Below are 27,498 nucleotides of genomic sequence, written 5' to 3' on the forward strand. Positions count from 1 at the left end.
GAGAACATGCAAACTCCACACAGAAAGGACCTAGGACGGCCCTGGGTTCAAACCCAAGACCTTCTTGCTGTGAGGTAACAGTGCTAACCACTGGGCCACTGGGCCACCCCATAATTGCCCTATCTATCCATCATCATTCATCTATCTATCTACATACTATATGGCAGTGAGCACACCATTTGAAGGAAGAGTCCTGAGGTGAGACAATAGGTAAGCCGAAGTAGCCATTATGACAAACTGTTTACCGAATCCAGACTTGATTGATGAATATATGTCTTGTTCTACCCAGTGACGTCCCCAACTGTAGGTCCGGAAAAAAAGACAAATCTTTGACAAGGTGTGTCTTAATACTGCAAGATGCCTTTTTTTTCCTGACATGTGATTAATTGCCCTGTTTCATTTTTTTTAAATTTATCTAAAATGTTCCCCCTTTTTCTCCCCAATAGTAACCAGCCAATTACCCCACTCTTCCGAGCTGTCCCATTCGCTGTTCCACCCCCTCTGTCGATCCGGAGAGAGCTGCAGGCTACCACATGTCTCCTTCGATACATGTGGAGTTGCCAGCCGCTTCTTTTCACCTGACAGTGAGGAGTTTCACCAGGGGGACATATTGCATGGGAGGATCACGCTATGCTGCCCAGTTCCCCCTCCCCCCGGACAGATGCCCCAACCAACCAGAGGAGGCGCTAGTGCGGCAATCAGGAGACATACCCACTTCTGTCTTCCCACCCACAGACACGGCCAATTGTGTCTGTAGGGACGCCCGACCAATCCCCGTAACATGGGGATTGAACCGGTGATCCCCGTGTTGGTAGGCAAGAGAATAGACTGCTACAGTACCTGGACACCCCCTGTTTTGTTTCTTAAGCCAACCAAAATGTCAAATGAGAAAACAGCAGAGAAAATTTCACATTGTAAGTTTCTGATGTTCTTAAGCGGTCTATAGACAGTCAAAACTACATGCATAAACCTTGGTTTTTATCTGTCATTGCACAAATGAGGGAAGTTAATTACTGTACACACGTTATTTTACCATATATTGATACAAAAATCAGACTAGTTATGGTTTAAATTCATGTTTCAGTCAACATGTGCTCATGTCATGTTGTTGGTTGTGTGGCTATATTACATACATATTCTGTAAGGTCATACCATTGTAATCTTTATCCATATTTGGGTCATTTTTCATAATTTTAGATATTTTCAGACAATGCATTATCACATAATTGGAGTCACATAATTTGCATTTATTTATAGTTTTATGTTTATGTTTACAATATACTGTACTACTGTCAATGTTATTTTGCATATATCCCATATTTTTCTTTCTCTGCAAGAATTTCTGCAATCTTTTTTTGGTGTAAATGATGCTGTTTGCATTCATGTTTTCAAATAAATCCTCATCCAGGAACTTTACTTGTTTTGACATGTTTTGGTTGACATGTTAAATACCATCATGATGTTTTCAGCTTCTGCTGTTGCATTTTCATACCAAGTTCATATGTTGCAATGTCATATACTCTAATGGTGTTTTCCTTAGAATGTGTCCCAAGTTACTGTGCTGGTTGTACTACTGTGCTTGCCTTCTATGTATTGTTGTGAGTTTTTTTTCCCCCGATAAACTTAGTTCTACTATTTTCATTTAGGTTGCAGCTTCTATGATTCACTTTCACAGTGTATTTAATTTCGAATGTCATGCAATGTCATTTAATTCCATCTAAATGCATTCTAATCTAATGAGGGCAAAATTGCACAACGTCCAAAAAAATATGGGTCTCTTAATTATGTCTTCATTTTACTCAAGGCACTTTTATTTCTTGATGGCTTTCACACAGTCTGATAGACATAATTTTCTTGAGCCTGTTACTTTGCAGCAAAGCAAGGTGAAAATGCCTTGTTGTGGTTGGAAAAAGGAAACAACCATGTTGTCGAAAGTGGACAAAATGACGGGGGCATCCGGGTGGCATGGCAGTCTATTCCGTTGCCTACCAACACAGGGATCGCTGGTTCAAATTCCCGTGTTACCTCCGGCTTGGTCGGGCGACCCTACAGACACAAATGGTTGTGTCTGTGGGTGGGAAGCCAGATGTGAGTATGTGTCCTGGTCACTGCACTAGCGCCTCCTGTGGTCGGTCGGGGCACCTGTTTGGGGGGGAGGGGGAACTGAGGGGAATAGCGTGAGCCTTCCACGTGCTATGTCTCCCTGGTGAAACTCCTCACTGTCAGGCGAAAAGAAGCGGATGGCGACTCCACATGGATCGGAGGTGGTAGTCTGCAGCCCTCCCCAGATCAGCAGAAGGGGTGGAGCAGCGACCAGGGCAGCTCAGAAAACAGGGTAATTGGCCAAGTACAATTGCGGAGAAAAAAGGGGGGAAATTTTTTTTTAAAAAAAGAAAAGAGGACAATATGACTAATTCCTGGGGAATGCAGTCATAACTTGTTAGAGAAAGAAACATCACATTGTGAGCTGATTCACCTTGCTCAGCTTCAGCCAAATGTACCATGCGTAGCCGTTCTTGTGCTTATTAATGCTATGGCTGAGAGTACGGCTATCCACCCCTTCACCCCTGCCCAAAGGGCATGTGAATCACTCCAAACAACACACGGCTGACATCAAGATAAAGCACAAGAGTATGAATCAAAAGATACAATGTTTGGGATAGTGTGTGTGTGTCTCTGTGTGTGTGTGTGTGTGTGTGTGTGTGTGTGTGTGTGTGTGTGTGTCTAGGATCTGGGGCTTTAAGGGAAATATCAGGGCTAAAATGAGAAGAGGGTCTTGAAAATGGCAGAGTGGCTCGCAGCACTGTGACTGAAGTCAGTCTGACAGTCGTCATCATGGCTGAGAAAGAGCTCCAAACATACTGGAGCCTCACAGCCCCCCAAATGCCTGCCTGGGCTGCATGGAAGGAGAGGAGGGATGACTTCATTCTGACAGGATTATCCCAAACCTGGTTCTAATCTATACAGTACACATAATACTTTTTTACAATATGACAAGGAAAACAAGCCGCGGAGGAGACGTCCTAATCCCGGGGTTCCGCATGGACGCGGGACTTGCCATTATGTTTATCATTCTTGACAGATTATATCACCTCGGAGAAACGCAGACATCAAAATGGGAATTCATTACAGCATTACCTTGAGACCTTTTATAAACATAAAGAGATGAAGTCCTTCTGAGGACTGTGCATACACCCCCCCCCACCCCAATGAATTAAGGGATTTGAGGGCCAGATTCTCCATGTAGTTTGACAGAGGGGCTCATCTGAAATACACTTCCTCTACGTTTCAACAATAAAACATTCTGAAATGTCGGAGGCGTGATAGAGGGAAAGAAACTTCCAATTTCAAGATGCGATGTGTGTGTGTGTGTGTGTGTGTGTGTGTGTGTGTGTGTGTGTGTGTGTGTGTGTGTGTATTTAAAAAAAATAAAACATTCTGGAAACTAGGGATGAACTTCACCATTGACCTGATGTGGAAAATGTGGAAGTATAAAAGCCAAGGCTGGTGTGGTTATTTTGTGCAGCCTGTTTGGTTTCTGCTCAGTGGCTGCATCCGCCTTCAATGCCACCTCTGAGCGGAATAACCTCGGCAGAGATTTCAAACTTCAAGTTTAAAGCTGATTTTTTTCCCCCAGTGAAAATTAATAATGGCTTGGTTTACTTGTTGTTTTGCAGCTTACTGATCACATTAATCTGTCTTTCGCTCTTCAGTGTATCGCTCTCTCTCTCTCTCCCTTTCACTTGCTCCCCCTTACATCGTTAAAGTTGGACCAGAATCAGTAATCAGATTTTACTTATCAAATCTTAAAATCCTCGGGGAAAAAAAAAAATCAGCAAATTTTTTTAAATTTCTAAATGACTAATACTGTGGTTTTTGTATTTATCTTTATAACTGTTCTCACTTATCTCAAGAACTGTGGGAGAGCGGTCTGGTCCTCATTAATATTCATGAGCTGACATTTGAGTGACAAGTAAATGTAAGGGTTGGCGGTAAGGGTGGGTGGTGTTTCGTAATTTGATGATTTCCTCTGATAGGCTGTTTGTAAATGAGTGTGTCTGGTGACATCATGAGTAACAGGAAAAACTGATCGGCTGAGATATAAGATGAAGTAGGATGATTTTTTTTTTCAAAATAGGAAAAAAAAATTACATAACTGAATTCTATCTTTTACAGCTATATTCTTTTCAGTGGAAGGAAACAGTGCAAATTGCATGAAACTTAAAATAATTAGTGACGTTGGAAAATATCAGCACTTCAATTTTCGTGCAGGTTTAAAATATAACCTATTGATGTCCAGGTGGCCTACCAATACAAAAATCGGCGGTTCGAATCCTCGTGTTGCCTCTGGCTTGGTCGGGTGTCTCTACAGACACAACTGGTCGTGTCTACGGGTGGGAAGCCAGATGTGGGTATGTGTCCTGGTCGCTGGACTAGCGCCTCCTCTGGTGGGTCGGGGCACCTGTTCGGGGGGGGGGGCGAAGAGTGTGATCCTCCCACGTGCTACATCCCCCTGGCAAAACTCCTCACTGTCAGGTGAAAAGAAGTGGCTGGTGACTCCACATGTATTTGAGGATGTGGTAGTCTGCAGCCCTCCCTGGATCGGCAGAAGGGGTGGAGCAGCGACCGGGACAGCTTGAAAGAGTGGGGGTAATTGGCCAGATACAATTGGGGAGAAAAGGGGGGGGGTAAATAAATAAATAAATAAATAAAATATGATCTACTCATTCACATGAAATGCGTTAGCTGTTTTTATGTGCTGCTTGTACTCTTCTTTTTTTATCTCTTTGCAAGACTAAACAGGGTAAAAAAAAAAAAGAAAAGTTAAATTAGGAAAAAAAATACTTTTGTTAAAGGTCCTGTTTGGGTAGATATTAGATTGAGCACCATTCTCACTTCGCCAGTGGGCTACCACTGCCACTTTGGACCCCTGGCAGACCGGCCTGTAGTTGCACCTCAGAATGCCACCTCGTATTGCCTTGCAGCACTGGCTGAGCTCCAGCTGACAGGACTCGGCCTAGTGCTCTAATGGCTTACAGATTGGGGTGCTGTGGTGTACATGTGTCAGGACAATGCCATGGGTCTACTGCAAAAACCAGTAGGAAAGGGGGGGAGGGAGAGAGAGAGAGAGAGCGAGAGAGAGAGAGAGAGCTGGCGGCTTCTCCCTGTTCAGTCAGACAGACTTGCCCCTGGGTTCTGTCACATCACGCTCCCCCCAAACAGACAAAGCACGAAGGATATGAACAGCAAACATGGAAAGGGGTAGGGGAGTGGGGTTGAGGGGGCTCTGCTAGAACTTAAAACGCTTTCATCATATAAACTGAAAAGACATTATCTTATGACCTGGAGATGCTCTTCGTGAGACTCCATGCTATGGTGTGAAAGCAAAAAGAAACAGAGAGAGAAAGAGGGGAAAGAAGAAATGTATTTGCAGGCTTTGTGAAACACATTATCAGGAATGCATCTGCAGCAAAGTCTACTTTGCAACGTTTATTGTAGCATGCTTTAAAGGTGACCTATCGAACAAATGGTCGAAACACAAAAAGGAGGGCAAAACATTATCTTGACAAGTAGCAAATGCAATGAGACCTTACTTAAGAAGACAACTTCTATTTTTGTTTTTCTTCACGAATGTGGGCCTGAGAACAAAATGGGAGGATTTCCTTACAATTCTCTTAACTCAGTTGAAATCCTCTCTGTTCTGGGCATCTGGGTAGCATAGTGGTCTATTCTGTTGTCTACCAACAACGGGGATTGCCGGTTCGAATCCCCGTGTTACCTCTGGCTTCTCCTGTTTGAGTGGGAGGGAGTACTGGGGGGGAATAGTGTGATCCTCCCACTTGCTACGTCCCCCTGGCGAAACTCCTCACTGTCAGGTGAAAAGAAGCAGCTGGAGACTCCACATGTATCGGAGGAGACATGTGGTAGTCTGCAGCCCTCCCCGGATCGGCAGAGGGGGTGGAGCAGCAACCGGGACAGCTTGGAAGAGTGGGATAATTGGTCGGGTACAATTGGGGAGAAAAAAGGGGGGGGAATTAAAAAAAATAAATCCTCTCTGTTCTGGTTCACGAGTGAAATCTACCTTAACCTCAGACTACAGGCTCAAATGGAGGTGGACTAGTTAAGGACCAGAAAACTCTGATGAATATCTTCTGTTCTTGTCGTTTCCATGCTCCTTTTCTCCAATTAGATTACCAAACTGTCTCAAAAATTGATGCACAGAACTGCTGCAGTCCAAGTCGGAAAAGCAGGGCCCAACACAGTCTTCTATCTGGCCACCAACCCAAGCTCATAGTGTACCAGTGACATGAATAATGGTCACAGTCATGAACCTAGACCAGAAACAAACCTAATCTGGGCAGTACACTGATTGCAAAGACACCATGTTGACACAACATCTTCTGCCCAGCTGCACGCAACATAATCCCCTGTAGGAGGTGTGTGCCTACCTAGCATCCCTCGCAGTGCAGTGTAGTGAACCAGCCAGGCTCGTAAGCAAAGCCACAAAAGAGCACCCCCCGCCCCCTCCACAGTGCTGGTGGACTATCAGCGAGGGTCCGACAGTGTTGTTCCTAATTACCTATTTCTCCACTCCTGATCCTGCGGCTGGCATAATTAGTTACCTGGGGCTGCAATCCAATTTGAAGTGATGACAAGAAAGTGATCCATGAAAAAGTAATAAGTTAAATCCAATTTCAGCCTGCCTCTAATTAAATGCACATGGAACTAATGAGTCAAACCCTACCATTTCACTGATAATGGTAATTAGCGGGGTGGGAGTCGCTGGCTCTCTGCAATGCCACTGTAGGTGTGGGAATGCAAAAGGTAAAATGCCATGGACTTTTTAATTACACATGTCATTCTATCAATGTAGTTGACTGGCTTTTTGACCATTCAAGTGTATTTAGCTGCTCTCCAGCCTGTGCCACAGATGTCGGTCTATCTCGTCAGATTAAATGCCTCTGTTCCCCAAATATATAGCAGAGGGACCTTTATTCAGCAACTTTCACTGTAAGGTGTGTGTGCATGCATGTGTGCAAGCATGCATGTGTGCATGTGTATGTATGTGTGTGTGTGCATGCATGTGTGTGTGATGTTGAACCAAAAAGACATTTAAAAGCTGCATGAGGGAATGTTTTTATGGTAAAATATTACCTTTTAATTGCTATTAGTTTTCAAAATATCCTCCCAAGCCCCAACGAAAAAAAAACAAAAAACATTGTTACATGAATTTTCCTATTTGTCGATTCTAATTTTCCTATTTGTCAATTGCTGAGCATGTGCTGGGCTTTTCCTCGAAATCTTTACAAGCGCACAGGTAGTGACCAAATGTACGTATGTATCTATAGACAAGCATTTATCTAATGTGTATGTTATATTTACACTTTTTAAATCGAACACTTTGATTTTGTTCGTTATACACATTGTTTTCTTACATCATTCAAGTGACATGAAACAGAATTTGGGGAATCACAGTCAACCAAAAGCGCATGCCACTTCGTCTACTGCCAATGGGCGGAAATTCCCTTATGCAGCTTTAATGTCCATCATGGATCTTAAAGCTTGCTTGAATAATTTTTTTTCTTCCCTCCTCTATGCTGGTCATTTTTTTTCTGAAGTTCCTTATATACCGTGCTTCATTATTTTTGACTCGAGTAAGAATGAATTGGACAGTGAGTCGCATCTCCAAATGAGCAGAAGGTCTCTCTGCACATCTCCTTGTGCCTAATGGGGAGACCGCTGAGATGAATGGAGCGTCGTTCATGGATGGCTCCACAGATCAGGTGCTTTTATGGGGTGTCAGCTTACTACACAGCCTCATAATTGTTGGATCATGTCTTTTGATGACCCGGTCCAACTCAACAGAGAATCATTATCCGGGCTGTGTGATGGGGGACAGAGAATGTTCTGTGTGAAAGAGGCTCTTCTAAAGCTCCCTATCTAAGCACGGGTTTGTTCTCAAATGAGGATATCAGAGAAACTGTAAACACCAGAACACAAATTACCATCCCTGAGAGAGAGAGAGAGAGAGAGAGAGAGGGGGAGAGAGAGAGAGAGGGGGAGAGAGAGAGAGTGTACATATGTTTGTGATCTGGATGTGTTTTAATTAGTAGAATATGTCATTGCCAGATACACACAAACACTTGTGTGAACCTGTGGCTTTCTCATAATGGCAACTTCAACCCAGCAAACACACACAACATTAGAGAGTGGGCAACTTATCATATTAGTTAGACACAATAGCAACCCTGTGCTCTCTTCCTAAGAATTGGGTAAAAAAAAAAAGTGGGGGGGAGTGGGGGAGAGGGCCCTGACTATTTTAAATAGCTGAGTGACAGCTTGGCCAAGCTTTCTGTATACATTAATAAATTTGAATTTTAATTTTGTCTTTGTCTGCAGGAGATGGTCTAGTACTCCACTATGTACCAACAACTGGCTGTATATGCTGGAATCTGCCGTTGTGGTCCCCTCTGTTGACCTCTGATGCACAATTCCCTGCCATGCTCTGCCATGCTGGGGAAACTGGTTAGTTTGATCCTTTCAACTTACTTGAATCCAGACAAATATGCACACAACCGAAAGGTCATCACAGTCATATTTCATTCTCTGGAGCTATCCTGAAGATATCTGCACAACAAAGGGGCTCTTTCACTACCTGACATTAGACCTAGCTGTTACAATAGCTCATTAAAAAGGGCCCCCAATGGGATAGTGGGGGTATTAAATATTATATATACACACACACATAGAGAACAGGGCCCCCCGTATTAATTACCAAATATGCCCTGAAGTCGTTCGCAATTTCACACTGAAACAAACAACCTCTTCTTGTTTAAACAAAGATATGCATCTCCAAGGCACCTCAGATCACTCATCTGATATTAACGTAAATATTGCACCAGATATGCAGAGCTGCACCAAATCATAACCAGAAAATTATGAAAAAAAAATCATCCCTGCTTTTTCTTGCATCACGAAGGTGACCAAAAAAAAATTGCCCTTAACCTCCCTACTTACAGCCCTGCCCTTCTCCTCCACATGCTGTTCTCACATTACTAAGCCCCACAACCTTTCCACCTGTAATCACCCACCCCATCCTGGCAGTAACACCCGGCCCATCCCGGACTGCCCCATAGCTCCTCCTGCTGCAAGTGGTATGGACTGCTACCCCCTTTAGCTTCCACTACAGGTAGGGAGGGCTGCAATGAAACACAGAAAGGAAGACTGTGGTCTCATATCTCTGATAGATGAGTAATGCACTCTCATTCTCCCTCAGTCCCAGCTTTCTCTTTTCTCCTCCTCTCTCTCTCTCTAGTGTGTGTGTGTGTATGTGTGTGTGTGTGTGTGTGTGTGTCTGTGTCTGTGTCTGTGTATGTATGTGTATATACACACACAAATATGTGTTACTGCTTTGGATATATTGTGGCTACTGGATGAGTCGATGTGATATATATTGGCGTCATACATGCTTTTCTTCTAAGAATCTTATTTCCAAGAGTCTGGTTTCTATAATTCATCACAGTGCTCTGTTATACATAGATACTGCTTCTGATGCACTATGTAGAATTATCATTGTCAAGCTGTTTCATTCTGTGTGTATTTGTGTATGATAGATGTGTGTGCACGTGCACATGCATGTGTGTGTATGTGTGCATGTGAGTGCATGTGAGTGTCTGTGCGTGCCTGCATTGGGGATTCACACATACTGCATGAGCAGACACACTCTGCAATTGTTGCACTGCCACTGTTAATTTCCTGTTTGTGATCTTAGCCTGTTCTGTTTTTTTGCACATTGTGTTCTAGACAGAATATCACTCGAGTTTACACGGGTGTTTTGGATTTTGCGCAACTACAGAGTAAAGATCACTGCGTCAGCGAGAGTGAACGTCAAGAGTGCTGTCTGTCTGGGTATGACAACATTTGGTACCTGAAGGTTTTGCTGTTTGTCATTGGCTTTGGGAGATTTGTGACCGGTGTTTTGTTGAGGCTGCAGTTGTGACTGTGGCGGCGGCTGCTGCTGCTGCTGCTGCTGCTGCTGCTGCTGGAGGAGGATCTGCCGTGCAACTTGGAGAGCCTGATGGAGTGAATAAAAGCAATAAGATGAAAAAAAATCATGCCAAAATAAAAAAAGAGGAAAAAAAAAGAAATAGATCATTTAAATGTCTCTTGGGAGCACTTGGGTAGTTATTACCACAGCAGATGGAAGTCCCTATGACAGCGTACTATCGGCCTCCTGATAGATAACAAACACGCTAAGACAGACCTTCTTTTCATACCCATTTTCCTTCAAACAAATTTGCATAAATTCCTCCACAAGCACAGAGGAAATAATGATCAAATGACAAAACAAACTCAAGAGTAAGAAAGGAGGCAAAAAAATAAAATAAAAAAGAAGAAAATACGACAGCGACGAGCCAGAGAAAATATTTATCTGCTGATAAGTTGCACTTAACAGCGAACAAAAACCGTCAAAGACACTGATCACTGCTTTTTGATCCTCCTTTAGCTCTGTCAAACCCCCCTCCAGAAAGCAAATAAAGGGCTTTATGGCTGCTTCAAATATCTGTTAAAGGACATGGCCTTCTCAGTGGAAAACAAAATACAGTGCAGTCACATGTTTATTGCTCTAGCTACTCCCTTTTCCCTTACGATAAATAATCAAACATGCCATCCAGAGCAAACAAAGCTGCAGAGAGCTTGGGGGGAAAAAATAGTGGTCATGAAAACGGCCAGCAATACCAAGAAAAGCAAGCGTTGTGTTCCCACAGTGAGCTGGCCAGCCTTACACCTCCACCAGTAAGCCATCTGGGTAAATAACTGGACTCATTCTTTCCATGTTCCTCAGACGATTACTCCCACAATTAAACAAACAGTCGGGGGCACAGCCAAACCCATCTCACAGAGAGACAAGTTAGAAGTTCTCCAGTCAATTATTTGATAAGTTCCGAGATTGCCGGATACAAAATTAAAAAAGGTGGAATGCTTCAACGTGAAGATAGCGAGCAAAAGGGAGGGAGCGAGAGAGAGAGAGAGAGAGAGAGAGAGAGAGAAGAGGAGAAAAAAGGACAAAAAAGGAAAACGTCAGAGGAAGCATGTGGAAAGTTGAGTGAAACGTGTAGAATATTTCATTAAAGTGAGATATGTGAAGGAAGAGGGCACGGCGGGTGATGAAATAAGAAGTGTGTGTCTGGGGGCGAAGGGGGGGGGGGTTGGTCAGTGTGGCTGCGAAGCCAGATAATAGTACATGCAGACAAAAAGGTGAGCGAGGCCTGCTGGAGAAAGCAGCTGTGGGGTGGTGGTTGTGTGTGTGTGTGTGGGGGGGGTGTTCTACACTGTATAAAGTGTGTGTGTGTGTGTGTGTGTGTGTGTGTGTGTGTGTGTGTGTGTGTGTGTGTGTGTGTGTATCGACCCTCCTAAAGACAGCTTGTGGAATGATATCATGAAGCCTATAAAAAGGCCACACACTTGGTGTTTCACAACACCTATACTTATATAGCAGCGGTGGACGCACACTCTGTTTTTTTTCCCTTGCTCTCTTGTCTTTCTCTCAGTTGACATGTAGGGCTGAAGGATGTGATGGACGTGTGCATCATTCTGTATGCCTTCCTGTTTTTCTGCTTGGAAATTTAGGAAAGGGAAATTCCTCATAGTACAGCTACTATTAGGTTGCATTCATCCATTATCCAAGCTGCTTATTCTGCTCAGGGTTGTGGGGATGCTGGAGCCTATCCCAGCAGTCATTGGGCAGCAGGCAGGGTGACACCCTGGACAAGCCGCCAGTCCATCACAGGGCCAACACATTCACACCTAGAGACAATTTAGTATGGCTCATTCACCTGAACTACATGTCTTTGGACTGTGGGAAGAAATTGGAGCACCCAGAGGAAACCCACACAGACATGGACAGAACATTCAAACTCCACACAGAGGATGACCTGGGACAACCCCCAAGGTTGGACTATCCTGGGGCTTGAACCCAGGACCTTTTTGCTGTGAGGCGCCCGCACTAACCACTGCGCTACCGTGCCGCCCTATTATGAGGTTGAAATATAAAAATGATAAATAAAATAAATGGAAGACATGAGTTATATTAATTTGCAAATGTCTGAAATATTACACTTTACACTAAGGCCCTTGTCATATTCCCATTTTCTTTTTTTTCAGAACAAGAAGTTACAAAAACATGCTAACAACAAAAGGAGTTTGGCCTCTTTTTTGATTCTCATTTTGAAGGATTTTAATTGTTAAACAGAAAGATAAGAGTGAAAATAGTGTCCTAGCAGACACTGAAAAGAGCATTTAATGAAAGGTGATTTAAAAGTCTGCAAGGGCTTGACTTTCACTGAACAATTTACGTTGTGATTAGGTTTTTGACATCTGACACCAATTCATTTTGGGGACGTTGGTTTTGCTTTTGCTTGTAGTTTATGGCATGTGAAATGTCAATCCACTGGACAAATAACTTAGGATATTCTAGGAATTAATTAATCTTCCATTCTATAATATCGAGGCTCGAGTTTTAGAATAAGCTCAACATGGGAACTCTGTTCTCTGATACTGATGGTCAGGTTTGATCTTTGTTCTCACCTCAGGAATGAGAAATTCATGAGTAGTTGAAGTCGAATGGCTTAAACTGATTTTTGGAGGTTTTGAAGTTAGCCGAGGAACAGGAAAGAGAAAAAAAAATTACCGTTCAGTTACACCCAAGGTGTGGTGTATATGACAGCACATTCAATAAACAATGTTCTCTTTCTTTTGCCATGTAATTGATGACAGACACACAATAAAATGTGTGAATACGTGGTGTATATCTTGGTTTACAGTTGAGGGTGTTGAAACAAGAGGAGCTGAGTCAACAGGGCATGATAGAAAGCCATATCATGGAGCAAGAGATGCATTTCTGGGAAGTCTTCCCCCATTGCAATAAAATGATAAGCTGAGTCAGTCATTGGATGATGCAATCACATGAATAGCGACACTGCTCTGCAGTGTTAAACATGGTATATACTACCTACACAATATGTTGAATTTAACCTGATTGTCAGAACGCTGACATTAATACATGGGTCATGAAGACACTTTAATATTTTTCTTACTTAGATTCATATCCAGTGTCAATATGATAATCAAAAGGTCTAAAGTACTGGGATATATAGGTTGTATTATGTGTATTATTGCAGGGTTTTTTTTTCTACATGTGAATACCAAATTCCAACTTGTCCTTATCCATCACTTCTTCCAAGCTGTGCCACACACTTGAGTTTCCCAACGTTTATTGACAAGTTAATTTTCATGGCTACCTTCTTCACTTACATTAAAGAGGCCTTGTGCCTCGAGTCTCAGCACTGGATAAACTGTGGGGAAACTAGAATACAATATACAGTTACAGGGCAACGATTGATGTTGCACACACATTTTTTTTCTCAACACCCACATGAAATTCTATTCAAGAATAAAAACAGGAATGTTTTTATTCTTACATGCCATTAAAACATGTTTTCATGCATGAAAACAGGAATATTAAAGCTGTTGTAGGAACCCATCTATTTAGTCTCACGGTATGAATGTAAACAGTTACATTAAAGTATTCTTGTAATCACTGTTAAGGACGATAACTACATTGCTTAGCATGCATGTGCAAATTAAGTCATAATTAGCTTGACATACGCAAATTAACCGAATGAAGACTGGAAAATGCTGCAAGCCAACAATCACATATTGCATTGTTTTGAATACTTTGGGTCTTAGAACTTCACAATATGACTTTTATAGGCCAAAGATACCACAAAAATGAATTGCACTGTCATTATTAAAGATCATGAGACATTCAAGCTGGGAACGCGAGTTGTGAGGCCAGCTGCAGGCTTGGGAATGCTGCTTTAAAAGTTGCGTCTGTACCAGACCACTAGACCTAGTCTGCTTGGAAGAGGTGTAATGCAGGGCTGAAATGCCTATGGTGAGGCATCACCGTGATGTTTACACAGGACCCCTTCCTCTCTTAACACACAATATTGCTCTATCTATCTCACTCACTCTCTTTCTCTCTCTCACAAAGGTCCTGTGTGTAATAGACCTGATACTATGACATCATGACCAGTAAACTTTCATATATCTGCAAACCCATGACAGACGGGGAGCATCTAAAAGAACTGAGATAAGAAGAACAGCATATTGTATTAGTGCGCCAACAGTGCAACTCAAGAGATGTATTAGGTGGAATTGATTAGATACAACAGTACAAAGTCAGATAATGTGACCAGATGACTATGTTAGCCTGGGGACGGAGGCTAGCCTACGTAGTTGTAGACATGACTGAAGATCCAGATCCAGAAATGGAACAATGCTTTTTTTTTCCTAATAAAACAGAGTCGAATACATGATAATTGAGGCTTGCTGACTAATGAAAATAAGTAATAAATAAATAATAAGATATAAAGCAAGCCTCCCAGTGTGCATGGGCGGCACAGTGGCTTAGTGGTTACCACTGTTGCCTAACAGCAGGAAAGTCCTGGGTTCAAACTCGACTGGACCTTTCTATGTGGAGTTTGTGGGTTCCCCCACAGTTCATGTGTGTTCCAGTTTCCCCGAAACCAAAATACATGCATGTTACTTTAGTACTCCTGCTATTACTCTTGACCAAGGCACTGGCCTTTGAAATGGAGTTGATCCCGGGGCGCCACACTGTGGCTGCTCACTGCTCCTCAGTAGTATGGGTCAAATGCAGGGGGCTAATTTCCTCCCCATGGGAATCAATAAAGTAACCGTTTACATTTCTTTGGAGTACACAAAACGGATTTGTGTGGGTTATTCCGTGTTATTTCTCAGCATTTGAGAAAACAGTAGCTCCGTCATAATCTCATTCTAAAATGGTTTGGAATCCATATATTGCTTCCATATAGGATAAGAAACACAAGTTTATATTCACAGGCACAGACACACATTTATGCTCATACTTCTATAGTTGTGAGGACCATTCATTGACGTCATTCATTCCCTCGGCCCTAACCCTAACAATAACCATTAGAAATACATGCCATACCTTAACCCTTACCCTAACCTTTAACCTTAACCTTAAACCCAATTCCCAACCCTAAAATAGCCCCTTGAGGGGCACCTGGGTGGCGTGGCAATCTATTCCGTTGCCTACCGACACAAGGAACGGCGGTTTGAATCCCTGTGTTACTTCCGGCTTGGTCGGGCGTTCCCACAGAGACAATTGGCCGTGTCTGAGGGTGGGAAGCTGGATGTGGGTGTGTCCTGGTCGCTGCACTAGCACCTCCTCTGGTCGGTCGGTGCGCCTGTTAAGGGGGGGAGTAGGAACTGGGGGGGATAGTGTGATCCTCCCACGTGATGTCCCTCTGGCGAAACTCCTCACTGTCAGGTGAAAAGAAGCCGCTGGCGACTCCACATGTATCAGAGGAGGCATGTGATAGTCTGCAGCCCCGTAAGAGTGGGGTAATTGGCCAAGTAAAATTAGGGAGAAAAAAAGGGGGGGGGATCCACCAAAAAAAAAATAGCCCTTTGAAGGAGTGAGGACTGGCCCAAATGACCTAACAAACCAAGTTTGTCCTCACAAGACAGGTGGGCTATCAAGGGTTGGAACTCATAAGTATAGCAATATGTGTGCATGTGCGCGCACACACACACACACACACACACACACACACACACACACACACACACACACACACACACACACACACACACACACACTTTAAAAATACATAAACCAAATACAGAGCGATCTCTCCAGGTGCCTTTGATTAGAAAATACCCTCCAGCATCTGACAAGGTCTTATCTGCCACAAAGACCATGCAAATTGTTATCCTTGTCATTTTCAATCCTCTTTTATTTTTACTCATTTCAAATCTGCTCAAAGTTCACACCCTTTCCCCTGTGTTAACGGGACCGCCTCAATAAACAACAGGCGTCTTATCTGCATCAACTTTCACACCATATTAGTGAATAGAGGCAGGAGCGCCTCTTATGTCCCTGGGCTATCTAGTTGCGATAAGGGAATTGCTAAGTACTGGATGTCTTTATGAGTAGTCTGCACATGTGGATTATTTACAGGCTTTGGGCTTTCCTGCTGCTTAAGTCAGCTCTGGGTGCCTTACAAATCCCAGCTCAGAGCACTGCCACACAGTCAAGTCTGGTCTCTGCTGAACCCCCCACTGCACCTTCTATGAGCAAAACTAGACACATTGTAGACATTTATCTCTCTCTCTCTCTCTCTCTCTCTCTCTCTCTCTCTCTCTCTCTCTCTCACACACACACACACACACACTCTCTCCCTCCCTCTTTCTCACACACTATATATCGCTCCCTCTCTCTCTCTCTCTCTCTCTCTCTCTCTCTCTCTCTCTCTCTCTCTCTCTCTCTCCCTCTCTCCCTCTCTCCATCCCTCCCCCTCTATATCTCTCCCCCCCTCCATACTTCCCTTGTCTCTCTCCCTCTCCCACTCTCTCTCTCACTAACTCTCTTTATTATGCAACGATGTTGACCCAGAGCAACTGTCATGCACAAACAACTCAAACCCAGCAAAGACATCCAAACAATTGTTTATGAGCACCACAGAGAGACAGAGAGACATACCATTCATGCCCACTTTTCGAAATGACAAACAGAAGAATGTGGGGGGGAAAGGGGGTCAAACAGGGAGAGTGTGAGGGTGAGTGCGATCGGGGGAAAAAGGGGAACTGACTTCACTCAGAGGGTTTCTCCATTGGGAGTGTGACTGCAAAAAAAAAAGAAAAGAAAAAAGAATAGGGCTGGCATTGTTTGTTCAGGCCTGTCATCAGAGAAGACCTCTTTATATCTACCAACGTCCCCCCTCCTCTTGCCTCAGCTGGGAAGGAGACGTCAAAATGAAATGGTTTCAGAGCAGGCTGACCCTAATTGCTAGAAGATGTGTGTGCAGGTGTAACTCGATCCCTGCGGCAACTGTGGAGACCCGAGAAAGAGATTTGTGATTATTCCTTTGTGTGCACATGCACACGTGTGCGTGTGTGTGTGTGTGTGTGTGTGTGTGTGTGTGTGTGTGTGTGTGTGTGTGTGAGGGTGTGTGAGGGTGTGTGTGAGGGTGCATGCGTGTGATTGTGTTTAAACTCGAGTATGTGTTTGCTTAATGGCAGGGGTTTACCAGGGTTTATTAGGCAGCAGAGTGTAGCTCAGACTGAGCCAGCAACAACACGGCTAATAGGTTAGCTGGTAATGTAGTCCTGCTCAGCGGATACTTGCCCCTCTGGCTCCTCTCTTTGGCCTCCGTGGGGCCTCACCGCTGACGGTCTAAATGTCAAGGTTATCAGCTTGACTTTCTGAATAATCACCCACCTCAACTCACCTGACATCTATAATCCTGGGTGCTTCTGAAGCGTTTTGTTCAAACATCAGGTCATTTACTCCTCTGGTAGCACCAACCTAGTCAAAAACCTAGGCTCTTCTCTCACTAGGCTCCTTCACAAGATGCCTAACCTCCACAGACATTCAGAGAAAACAGGCTGAACCGTTTATTTATTTTTTGATTTTTCCCCCTTTTTCTCTCCAATGGTACTTGGCCAATTACCCCACTCTTTCGAGCCGTCGCGGGCACTGCTCCACCCCCTCTGCCGATCCAGGGAGGGCATACCTCCTCCGATACATGTGGAGTCGCCAGCCGCTTCTTTTCACCTGACAGTGAGGAGTTTCACCAGCGGGACGTAGCATGTGGGAGGATCACGCTATTCCCCCCAGTTCCCCCCCCCAAACAGACACCCCAACTGACCAGAGAAGGCGCTAGTACAGCAACCAGGACACATACCCACATCTGGCTTCCCACCCACAGGCACAGCCAATTGTGTCTGTAGGAACGCCGACCTACACGGGGATTCGAACCGGAGATCCCCGTGTTGGTAGGCAACGGAATAGACCGCCACGCTACCTGGACCAAACGATTTATTTTATTATTTACATAGGCTATTGTAGACGGTGGCCCTGGATTTCTGGAAGCTGAGGAGCGGCTGATTTCCAGACAGAGTTATGAGAGTATTGGCTGTGCAAACATAGTGATGAAATTGGCTTAAATTAGTTGTCATTCTAATTGAAATGCATATGATTTCTTAGCATAAACATGTACACAGATAAGCAGGGTTGGATCATATCTATTTATATTAGTGCATCCCCCCCAGTTGTATGGACGTTTATCTGCAATGCAAAGCAGGGAAAGGCTGGTTTTCTAGTAAGCATGTAATTAATGCCATTTCCAAAAAGCCACTCCACATGGAAAACAGGCCCCCATGCTCAAACCCTGCACATTACAGAGCCCTTGGAACAACACACTCCAACCCTGTTTAGATTTCCAAGATAATTCATGGAGAATACATAAATAAATCAACGTTTTATACCCACTTCAAGCCATTAGATTGCCCTTCATTCACCACACTTTTCAACTAATCTATTAATATTTATGACAACACTAAACATTTCAAATAGCCATGCTTAAACAATACCACACTGTGTGTGTACTTACATTACAGTCAAAGCTGACTTCAATAGAAACCCACCATTTTTGTTTGTTCTCTCCCCATAACAGGTAATGCAATGTCCTTAAAAATGATTTTGGAGGAAAACACAACTGAGTGAAACAAAAAAAGAAGATGACATTATTGACCATGTGCGGCGATGGAAGCGATGGGCTTACGAAGTGGGACCGATGATGGAGGGAATGGGAGAATGGACTCGAAAGATAGAGGATGGGCGAAAGAAAGTTGAGGAAAGTGTAAGAGAAACTGAGGAGGAATAAGCAAGAAAGACCAAGAGAGAGAGAGAGAGATGGGGGGGAGAGTGAGAGAGAGCAGGGAGAGATACAGAAAGAGAGAGAGAGCGAGACAGAAAGAAAGAAAAACAGAAAAATAGAAAGAGGAAAGCAAAGCAATAGAGACACACGAGAAGGATGAGAGTGGAGTAGAGGGAAAGGGGGCAGAGAGCAGGCGCAGAGGCGAGAGTAAACAGTGCCCCAACCAGGCAGCACGGGCGCTCGGAGCCTGGTACAGAGGGGTGACCCCCCTGGCCCGGAGAGGTCAGTTCAGCTATGCAGGCCTGACAGCTTCCGTTTGCTATGTGCTCTGCGTTTGTTTGGATTCTCCAGCCTTGCTTAGCCAGCAGCTTAACAACAGATGGCTAAAGAAGGCCTCTATTCACAGTACTCAGGATCAAAAAATACACACCAAGAAAAGCACACAAGCAGCAGACAAAACACACACACACACACAAGCACACACACACACACACACACAAGCACATACACACATGCAAACTTACATGCAAAAGAAATTGAGTGTCAAAGTTGCCCATCCAGCAGCTAGGAGGGCCAGCAAATAGGGCTTTGACTGCAGCAAATATTTATTGGTTGTACCTAAATTTGCAGTTAGAGACAGAAACATAGGGGGGCATATACACAACCACAGGCAAGTATGCAAGCACACACACACACACACACACACACACACACACACACACACACACACACACACACACACACACACACACACACACACACACAAACACCTGCACACTTGTGCAAAGAGTTCTCCGATTGTGGAATACAACTTCATGTCACAATTCAATAACTGGGCAAATCTCCTCTCAGTGAAGGCATTTCCGTCCCCCACCATTCAGCGGTTATTAAACGAATATTGTGTTTATTACAGCTTGAGCGTGGTGTAAACTCATAAACACCCTGCGAGAGTACAAGAGAATCTGTCAACTAAATATTGTTTCCCTCATGAGTCGCTCTTCCACCTCAATTACGCCTTTCAACTTCACAGGCTCAGTATGATAAAGTGGCAGTAAAAATCATTCACATTAATACACCATTGTGCATCTGCTGCTAAAGGTAATTAAAGAAGTAAATGACTCATAAGAATAGACATATTAGCTGCAAAATGTAAAGCAACTGGGCTGCCTCATGAAAATATGTACCATTAAGATACTGCATTTTCATATTGAGGTAATCAGCTCCACTAGCCTGATGCTGATTTAATCCACTCCAGTGGAAAGTCTATCAGCGCTCAGCCGTGTGTCACTCTCTCGCTTGCCTCTACCCACCGAGTACCCAGAAATCTGCTTTCTGCCTCAATGTCATCTGCAAATGGCTCTTATAAAGAAGGTAACAAGGAGTCAGGCAAAGCCCAGCATGTCATTTGGATGGCAGATAGAGAGAGAAACTATGAAGAGGATTTTTTTTTTTTTAAAAAGCAGTATAAGGTGAGAACAATGTTGCAAGCAGATCTCAGAGGCTCTTCTCTACTTGCACTTCCCCTTTTTTGGGGCAGACAATACCGTGGGATGCCCACCATTGCGCTCAGCTGTAATTTCTTTCAAGTTGATAAAGCAGGAGGAAAATGGCAGAGGCATGCCAACTGTGCTGGGTGTTAAAACAGGCGGTTTAAAAACCGCAGCTCCTCCCGATTGCATCTTTGTTGGAGGAGTTGCATCACTTGGTAGTGGGGAGTGTTGTGCTTGGGAAAACGGGCGCTACCAAACACCCAGCATGAGACCTTGAAGACTGTGAGCAGATTTTATCGTGTGTGAATCACATTGTTTAGAATGGGAAGATCTGCCTGCCTCAGTCTCATAGACAGAGGACTCAACTTTATCAATATAGTCAAGACTCCCTAGATACGACTTGAAAAACCCTTAAATCTTTCAAATTTAGTTGTGCTGAATGTAGATGAATGCAGCCTACACACACACACACACACACACACACACACACACACACACACACACACACACACACACACACACACAACTAAAAAAAAGCATGCTTGCATATTACAGACTGGTCAGAGAGTTGGCATTGACATGGAGACTCAAGAGTGCTTGGGTCTGGAACCGATGCCCTGTGTTGCCAGTTAATTCCCCCCCACACACACACTTTTCAGCCTCTGCAATATAGGGCCTGCTGTTTTTAACTTCTCACATAGACACATATCTGAATCTAAACCACACACATATTTCCAATCAGCAAACTTAACCACAAACTGTCTGCAACTACACATTGCCATGGGCTGAAATAATAGTGACCTCTGACCCCAATGGAGAAAAAGTTTATTTCCAAAGTGTCCTGTTGATTTCATAAAGTCAATGACACGGGATCCTTCTTTGTTGCCACTATAGAGTCAACGAGACATTCACATCCTAGTCTTTCTGATGGGTCTTTTTTCCCACTGATGCTCATAGCCTTGAACTGTCGTGACCGGAGAGCTAACACATCATGGGATAGCAGAAGAGAATGCCCTGTGTGTGTCTGGAGTTCCTACAGAAGGGAGAATTTTCTATAAATCACAGGCCGGTCCAATTGGCTATGGATTGAGTTGCAGAGGGGACAGACAGCTCCCTGGGAATAGCAGTGTCTCTGTTGAAGTCATTCCAAGATGGGTAATATGATCCCACGCCGTCAGGAATAAAGGAAGGGAAGAGAGAAGGAGGGGAAAAAAATCGGATTGCCTCAGCCATAAAGAGGAGTAATCTCCAGCAGGGTCACACATCACCTGTCAGACTGGACTGCAATGTATCATAGTTGCACACAGACAATGTAACACATGGTGGGCCTTGTTTTTTTTTGGCTTTTTTTGGGGGGGGTCTTGAATCTTTTTTTTTCCTCTTTTAATCTTTTAATTATTCTTTTGTTTTTGTTTTTTGATTGCAACAATAGAAAGGATGAGTGGGACAAAGAGTAAAGTAGACTAGATTTGGTAGCATTCGACCCTTTGCGTAGTGAATTAGGACCCGAGCTCAGACGAAGCAACAACAATCACAGTTTTAGCTATAAGTCCCCCCTTTTATTTGACCCTGTGTGGGCAGTATTTATGGAGAAGAAGTTATGGTAAAAGTCATCTCAGTGTAAGCACATTTCAGACAGACGGATAGGGCCTAGTTAAAATGCGGCGCACAGCGCCATAGCAGAATTGGCTGTCCTCAGTCAGGCCTGAGCCACCTTCAGTTCAGCGAGGCCTCCCATGCTGCAGGCTTCAATAAATGCTGTAGGCGGAGATGCACAAAACAAATTAAGTTACGTGTGAAGCCAACAGCACTTACATAAACAAGTACTACTAATTATCCAGCAATGCCAACTTGAGGTAAGGAACAGAGGAGAGAGAAAAAAAAAAGACAAGACAAAAACAAATGAAGGCATCTTCAGAAAACAGACCTTGATGAAATACCACGGTTTTAGAGAGACGTGGTGGTGGTTGACACACATCAGAGACAACCCAAAGTGAAACACATGCAGTAGAACTAGCCCAAACAACAAGCACTGCAAGAACCAAGGGCAAGTGCGCTATAGAGCTGAGGGGGGGGGGGGGGATGACAGACTGCTGTTCAACTCCATTAGCTGCTATGTGAGAGGGGTGCATCTAGCAGCACACGACCTGTGAAGAATCTTAGATCTCACTCTATCTTGAAATGGGGACTGCCGCATTAATTCTAGGATACTGTAATCTCTCAAGCAAATCAAATTACTCTCATTAAGCGCAAGAAGAAAACTGCCTTTGTAATAAGTATGTATAAAAAAGTATTTATTACCAATAATCACCTCTTTAAAATGAGCCAGCTTACAACGGCTTTATTTTTGCTGATCAAGTTTAAAAAACAGTGGAAAGGACACACACACACACACACAATATCACGTGCACACACACATGCATTTACATGCACACACACACAGAGAATCTCTCACAAAAGCACACTCACACACACACACACACACACACACACACTAATACACAGCTCATGGAGTTTATGAGAGCGGCTGATACAGTGATTAAAGGGGAGGGTAGAGAGATACAGTGCTTGAGGGCCTTGGAGAGGACGTGCCTCACCTAGTCATAAAAACACACCTCTGTCTTTAGGCCTGCACCAGAATCACTCTCAGCGGGTTCACTTGGAGGTGAATTGCTGGAGAATTTACATGTAAAGAGGCACATGTCATCACCCAGACGCCATGCTTGCGCACATAGCTGTGCATTGTAACCAAGCACACACGCACTGACCGCCACATGTTTGCAACGGTTAGCAAGGGTGGCTGCCTGACCCAGGGCAAACACTGGTGGATCACTGCTATTTCTAAATCATAGATAGTTGGTTGATTGCATCATAAGTAACAGTCGATAGGACATTTTTGATATTCATGTTTGTTTGTTTGTTTGTTTTTACAAACAACAAATGAAATAATAAAGTTGCCCAATGACTCTACTGGGAGGTAAAGTTTTTGCTCTCAATCCAGGATATGACATCATCCCAGACAGTAACACTGTCAAGTTTAATTGCCCTGCTCATAAATAGAACAGGCACAGATATCTACCCTGTTCAATACGCGTTTCTAGCACTGCCCTCCTTTTCCAGATATCCAATTAATTACACCAAAAAAGCTAATAGAAAGTTAACAAAAAACACATCAAATTGGGTGATAAATATGATTTGCCGCCACAAAATCAATTAGGACTGGGGGTCAGTGGGTCATTCATTTACTGGTTTAGCATAATTACCTGTTTTTCTTCCCCTCATTTACTTCTTTATTCATGTGGGACACTGATGTCCCCGCAAACCAAAAGAACACAGTTTTGTAATTATTCAAATTAAACATCCATTCCAGGGAGAAAATGTCTGTCAACCTGCAATACACAGAAGCTTAAACGTATTCCTACAAGTAGGATTACCATTAGACTACGATTCAGTTTTAATTGCCCAGTCAGCAAATAAACATATAAATAAAATGTGTCCATGTGGATAGTCACAAGAGTGAAATTAATACGGAGCATAGTCTTACAGAATATGAATTAGATCACAGAAAGTTGAATCAGTTCATCTGGATACAACATTGATTGACAGATACGTTTCATCACCCATCTAAGTGACCTCTCCAGTCTCAACTGACTGCAGGTATCCCCACCCTTATAAACAGTGGCATAATGACCGAAACCAACAATTGGTTTCATATGCTAATTACTGTGACCATTAACTAGAGTTACAATGGCCATGTGTACAGTTCACAGAGGATTTGGGAATAGTTGCAGTCACAGCATTGTAAGATGGTGACAATTGTACTCTTAGCCCCCCCCCAGGTTCAGGGATGGTCGTTCCCTCTTCACATGGATGGCCTCTTTGACTCCCAGTTCAAACCAGCGTTCTTCCCTATAAAGGATCTGGTTTGAACGGGGAGTCAAAGAAGTCATCTATAGGGGTGTCTGGGTGGCATGGAGGTCTATTCCATTGCCTTACCAACACGGGGATCGCTGGTTCGAATCCTCATGTTACCTCTGGCTTGGTCAGGCATCCCTACAGACACTTAAAAATGTTGTTTCCAGATGAACTGATTCAACTTTCTTTGATTTTCTTACCTGGATTATTAAGCATGCATAAAGACAATATGAATTAGAGTTAGAATATGCTCGACCTGTACTTATGCTTACATAATTATTGCTTGGCATGTGAAGAAGTTAAAGCAATCCTGCTACCCTGTGGCTAAAATCTCTGTTAGCAATTCTCTATCAAAGTGGCCATATCAACTGTCTTTTCCAAATTGTGGTGGACAGATGAGAGGGAGGGAGTGGGCAAGAGACAGAGAAAGACAAATGCTACAAGGTGTTCATGGTTGATTCTGGATGTTCTTTTAGTGTTGAGGGAAAGTTTTAGGAGCATAAATAAATGATGTGGCTCTACTAAGCAGCAGCGTACAATGGTCTTCTACAAGGTGTCAAGCCACTAATAGATGGGAGGCATTTATGATAGCTTACACATGAAAGCTACGGGAGTCAGTCGGACCTCAGAATATCAAATTAACACTTTGCAAAAATCCACCCGTAAAGACAATTATTTTGATTATAGGAGTCTTTGAGGCTTTTCCTACTTTTTCTCTACATCTGGTTAAAATATGGGGCAAGAACTGGCTTCCTGGCTGCAGCTCAGGTGGTTAAAATACAAATACACACATGGCAAACACACACACACATGCATGCACGCATGTGCGTATACACACACACACACACACACACACACACACACACACACACACACACACACACACACACATAGTGGTTTGTAACTTTAATTTTCCCCCCCTCTAGTTTAAATTTTTTTTTCTCTTCGTGGCGAGTCAGCGAAAAGGCAGGAGTTGTGGCTCCCCACACTGCACCTGCCAGGAAGTGATTCTTTTCTCTCCAGCCAGAAAGGCTGCCTGGATATGCCAAGACATGCAGCTGTAGCACAAGCAGAGAGCTAGATGATGCTATGGTGGGAGCTAAATACATACAGAGATGGGCACTGTACTGTATTTCCATCTATGAGATTTATTGCTATAAAGTCCACCGTTACCAGTCAAATGCTCTGTAACTACGTTGTTTGACTGGTAACAACAGACACATTCAGAAGCGTTTGCCGATTTGGGAGAGATGCTGTTTTACTGCAGTTTATGGTACCGGTGGCTGAACGGTGGGCCAGCCAGTGGGTGAAAGCGGAGCAGAGTGGAATAGCGCAGAGGAGATAATCTACCAAGACATAGCTACCACCAAGTCCCCCATCCCCTCACCTCCAAATCCCACAGGCCCCTTTTTCAATTTAACACAGGACTCGGTCCAGATTTCACTCACTGCAGGACGAAGGCACATCTTTGACACTTAAACAGTAGAAACACAGCCCTTTGCTGATTAAAAGTCCTCCCTCTGCCTGGCCCTCTCCATCACTCTCCCTCTACCCGCTTGTATGGGGAGTGGTAATGTGAGATGGGTGTCCATTTCCTGTCGCTCTCTTCCCTCCAAATCAACCACAAATAACTCACAGCCTCCTGTACCTATCTTGATTTCACTCCAAAAGATAAGGACACCATTTATTGTTTTCATTAAGCTTGAGTGCTTAGACAGAGAGCAACAAATCACCCTCAGATAAAGATAAACACACCGCAAATGGCTAATTCGATTCATCTTTAGTACTGGAGGTGTTTTGAAGTGAACAGACTATAAAAAAAGGTGGCGTTGTGAAACCGGAGACTGGCTGCATGGTATTGGCTGGTGACCTAATCAAATGGAGAAGAAAGGCATACACTGAGTCAAAATTCCCTTTGGAAAACAAAAAAGGCTCTGGTATAATGAAGCTATGTGTCAAATACAAACTGGACTGCACCTTTTAATACAACTGTAATAAATGGGCGTCCAGGTAGCATAGTGGTCTATTCCGTTGCCTACCAACATGGGGATCGCCAGTTCGATTCCCCATGTTACTGCCGGCTTGGTTGGGTGTCCCTACAAACACAATTGGTCGTGTCTGCGGATGTGGGGACGTGTCCTGGTTGCTGCACTAGCGCCTCCTCTGGTCGGTTGGGGTGCCTGTTTGAGAGGAGGGGGAACTGGGGAGAATGTGTGATCTTCCCATGCGCTATGTCCCCCTGGCGAAACTCCTCACTGTCAGGTGAAAAGAAGTGGCTGGCGACTCTACATGTATCAGAGGAGGCATGTGGTAGTCTGCAACCCTCCCCAGACTGGCAGAGGGGGTGGAGCAGTGACCGGGATGGCTCGGAAGAGTGAGGTAATTGGCCGGATACAATTGGGGAGAAAAAGGGGGGGGGGTGGATTGTAATATATGTAATATACAAAGTGTGAAGATGTTGATGCAGGAGAAGACTAAATAAATTGCATCACTGCTTTGGCCTCTGTGACACAAAGGGGGCCTGGCGATGAATTCCCAACATGCATCGGTGTAGCGGAGTGCTATGCTACCCTGTGTAGCGATTGCATGGTGGCGAGAGAGAGAGGCTGAGGAGCAGAGTATTTACTGATGTGGTTATCTTGTCTTATGACAGGCAGAATCACTCAATCAGCGAGCAACGTCTGGGCATTCCGGGCACATCCCCTGACTTCAGGGGAGGAGGTGTCAGTGTTAGCCAAGCCAAATTTGATCAACAAATGCGGTTCCCCTGTGCCACAGCTATTTGAGATGAAGATGATATTATGTAGAAGTGAGCAAAGTGATGAAGACAGCACAGGGAGGGACGAGAGAGAGAGGAGAGAGAGAGAGAGAGATGGCGAGTGAGACCTCAAGGTGGAACATCCTCCAAGGCTCAGCTTCTTAAAGGCAACGTGCCCCTCTTTGGAGTTAGCACAAAAACATATTCTCATAACCATGTGCCACACAGCACTCTCTTTGCCAGATCAAGAAGCAAAGCATTTACATGCTGGTAACAGTATCAAATTAATTATCAAAAACTTGAATTAAAAAGTAAAAACTCGCCTGTCCACTGGTGTAACATACCAATTAAAAACACAATCCTGGCAGAATCCAACTGACATTTCTAATGATTCCCTTTAAATAATTACTGACATATATGCAAGTTATTAAAAGGTTGGTAGAAATTTGCATTTAGCAATGAAGAAAAATAAATATAGTGTTGAGTGTGCAGATAAGAGCTCAGTAATTAAAAGTAGGCATCGCTGTGGTGGAAAACATTTAAAGAATAAACCTGGACT

The 27,498-nt window shown here is 43.8% G+C and overlaps 1 protein-coding gene across 6 annotated transcripts in view; it reads right to left on the minus strand.

Annotated features, from left to right (window-relative positions):
- The window catches only part of foxp1b (forkhead box P1b), a 175,017-nt gene that overhangs the window by 51,361 nt on the left and 96,158 nt on the right, over positions 1 to 27,498 (minus strand). For 5 of the 6 annotated variants that reach the window (XM_056272988.1, XM_056272991.1, XM_056272987.1 and 2 more), the window contains one exon: positions 9,929 to 10,075. The exons of the other annotated variant lie outside the window; for it this stretch is intronic. In XM_056272988.1, the coding sequence (XP_056128963.1) occupies positions 9,929 to 10,075 (147 nt within the window). The remainder of the gene's footprint in view (positions 1 to 9,928; positions 10,076 to 27,498) is intronic. 6 annotated transcript variants of the gene reach the window in all.

This window comes from Lampris incognitus, chromosome 2 (genome assembly GCF_029633865.1).
Source record: "Lampris incognitus isolate fLamInc1 chromosome 2, fLamInc1.hap2, whole genome shotgun sequence".
Classification (NCBI taxonomy): Eukaryota; Metazoa; Chordata; class Actinopteri; order Lampriformes; family Lampridae; genus Lampris; species Lampris incognitus.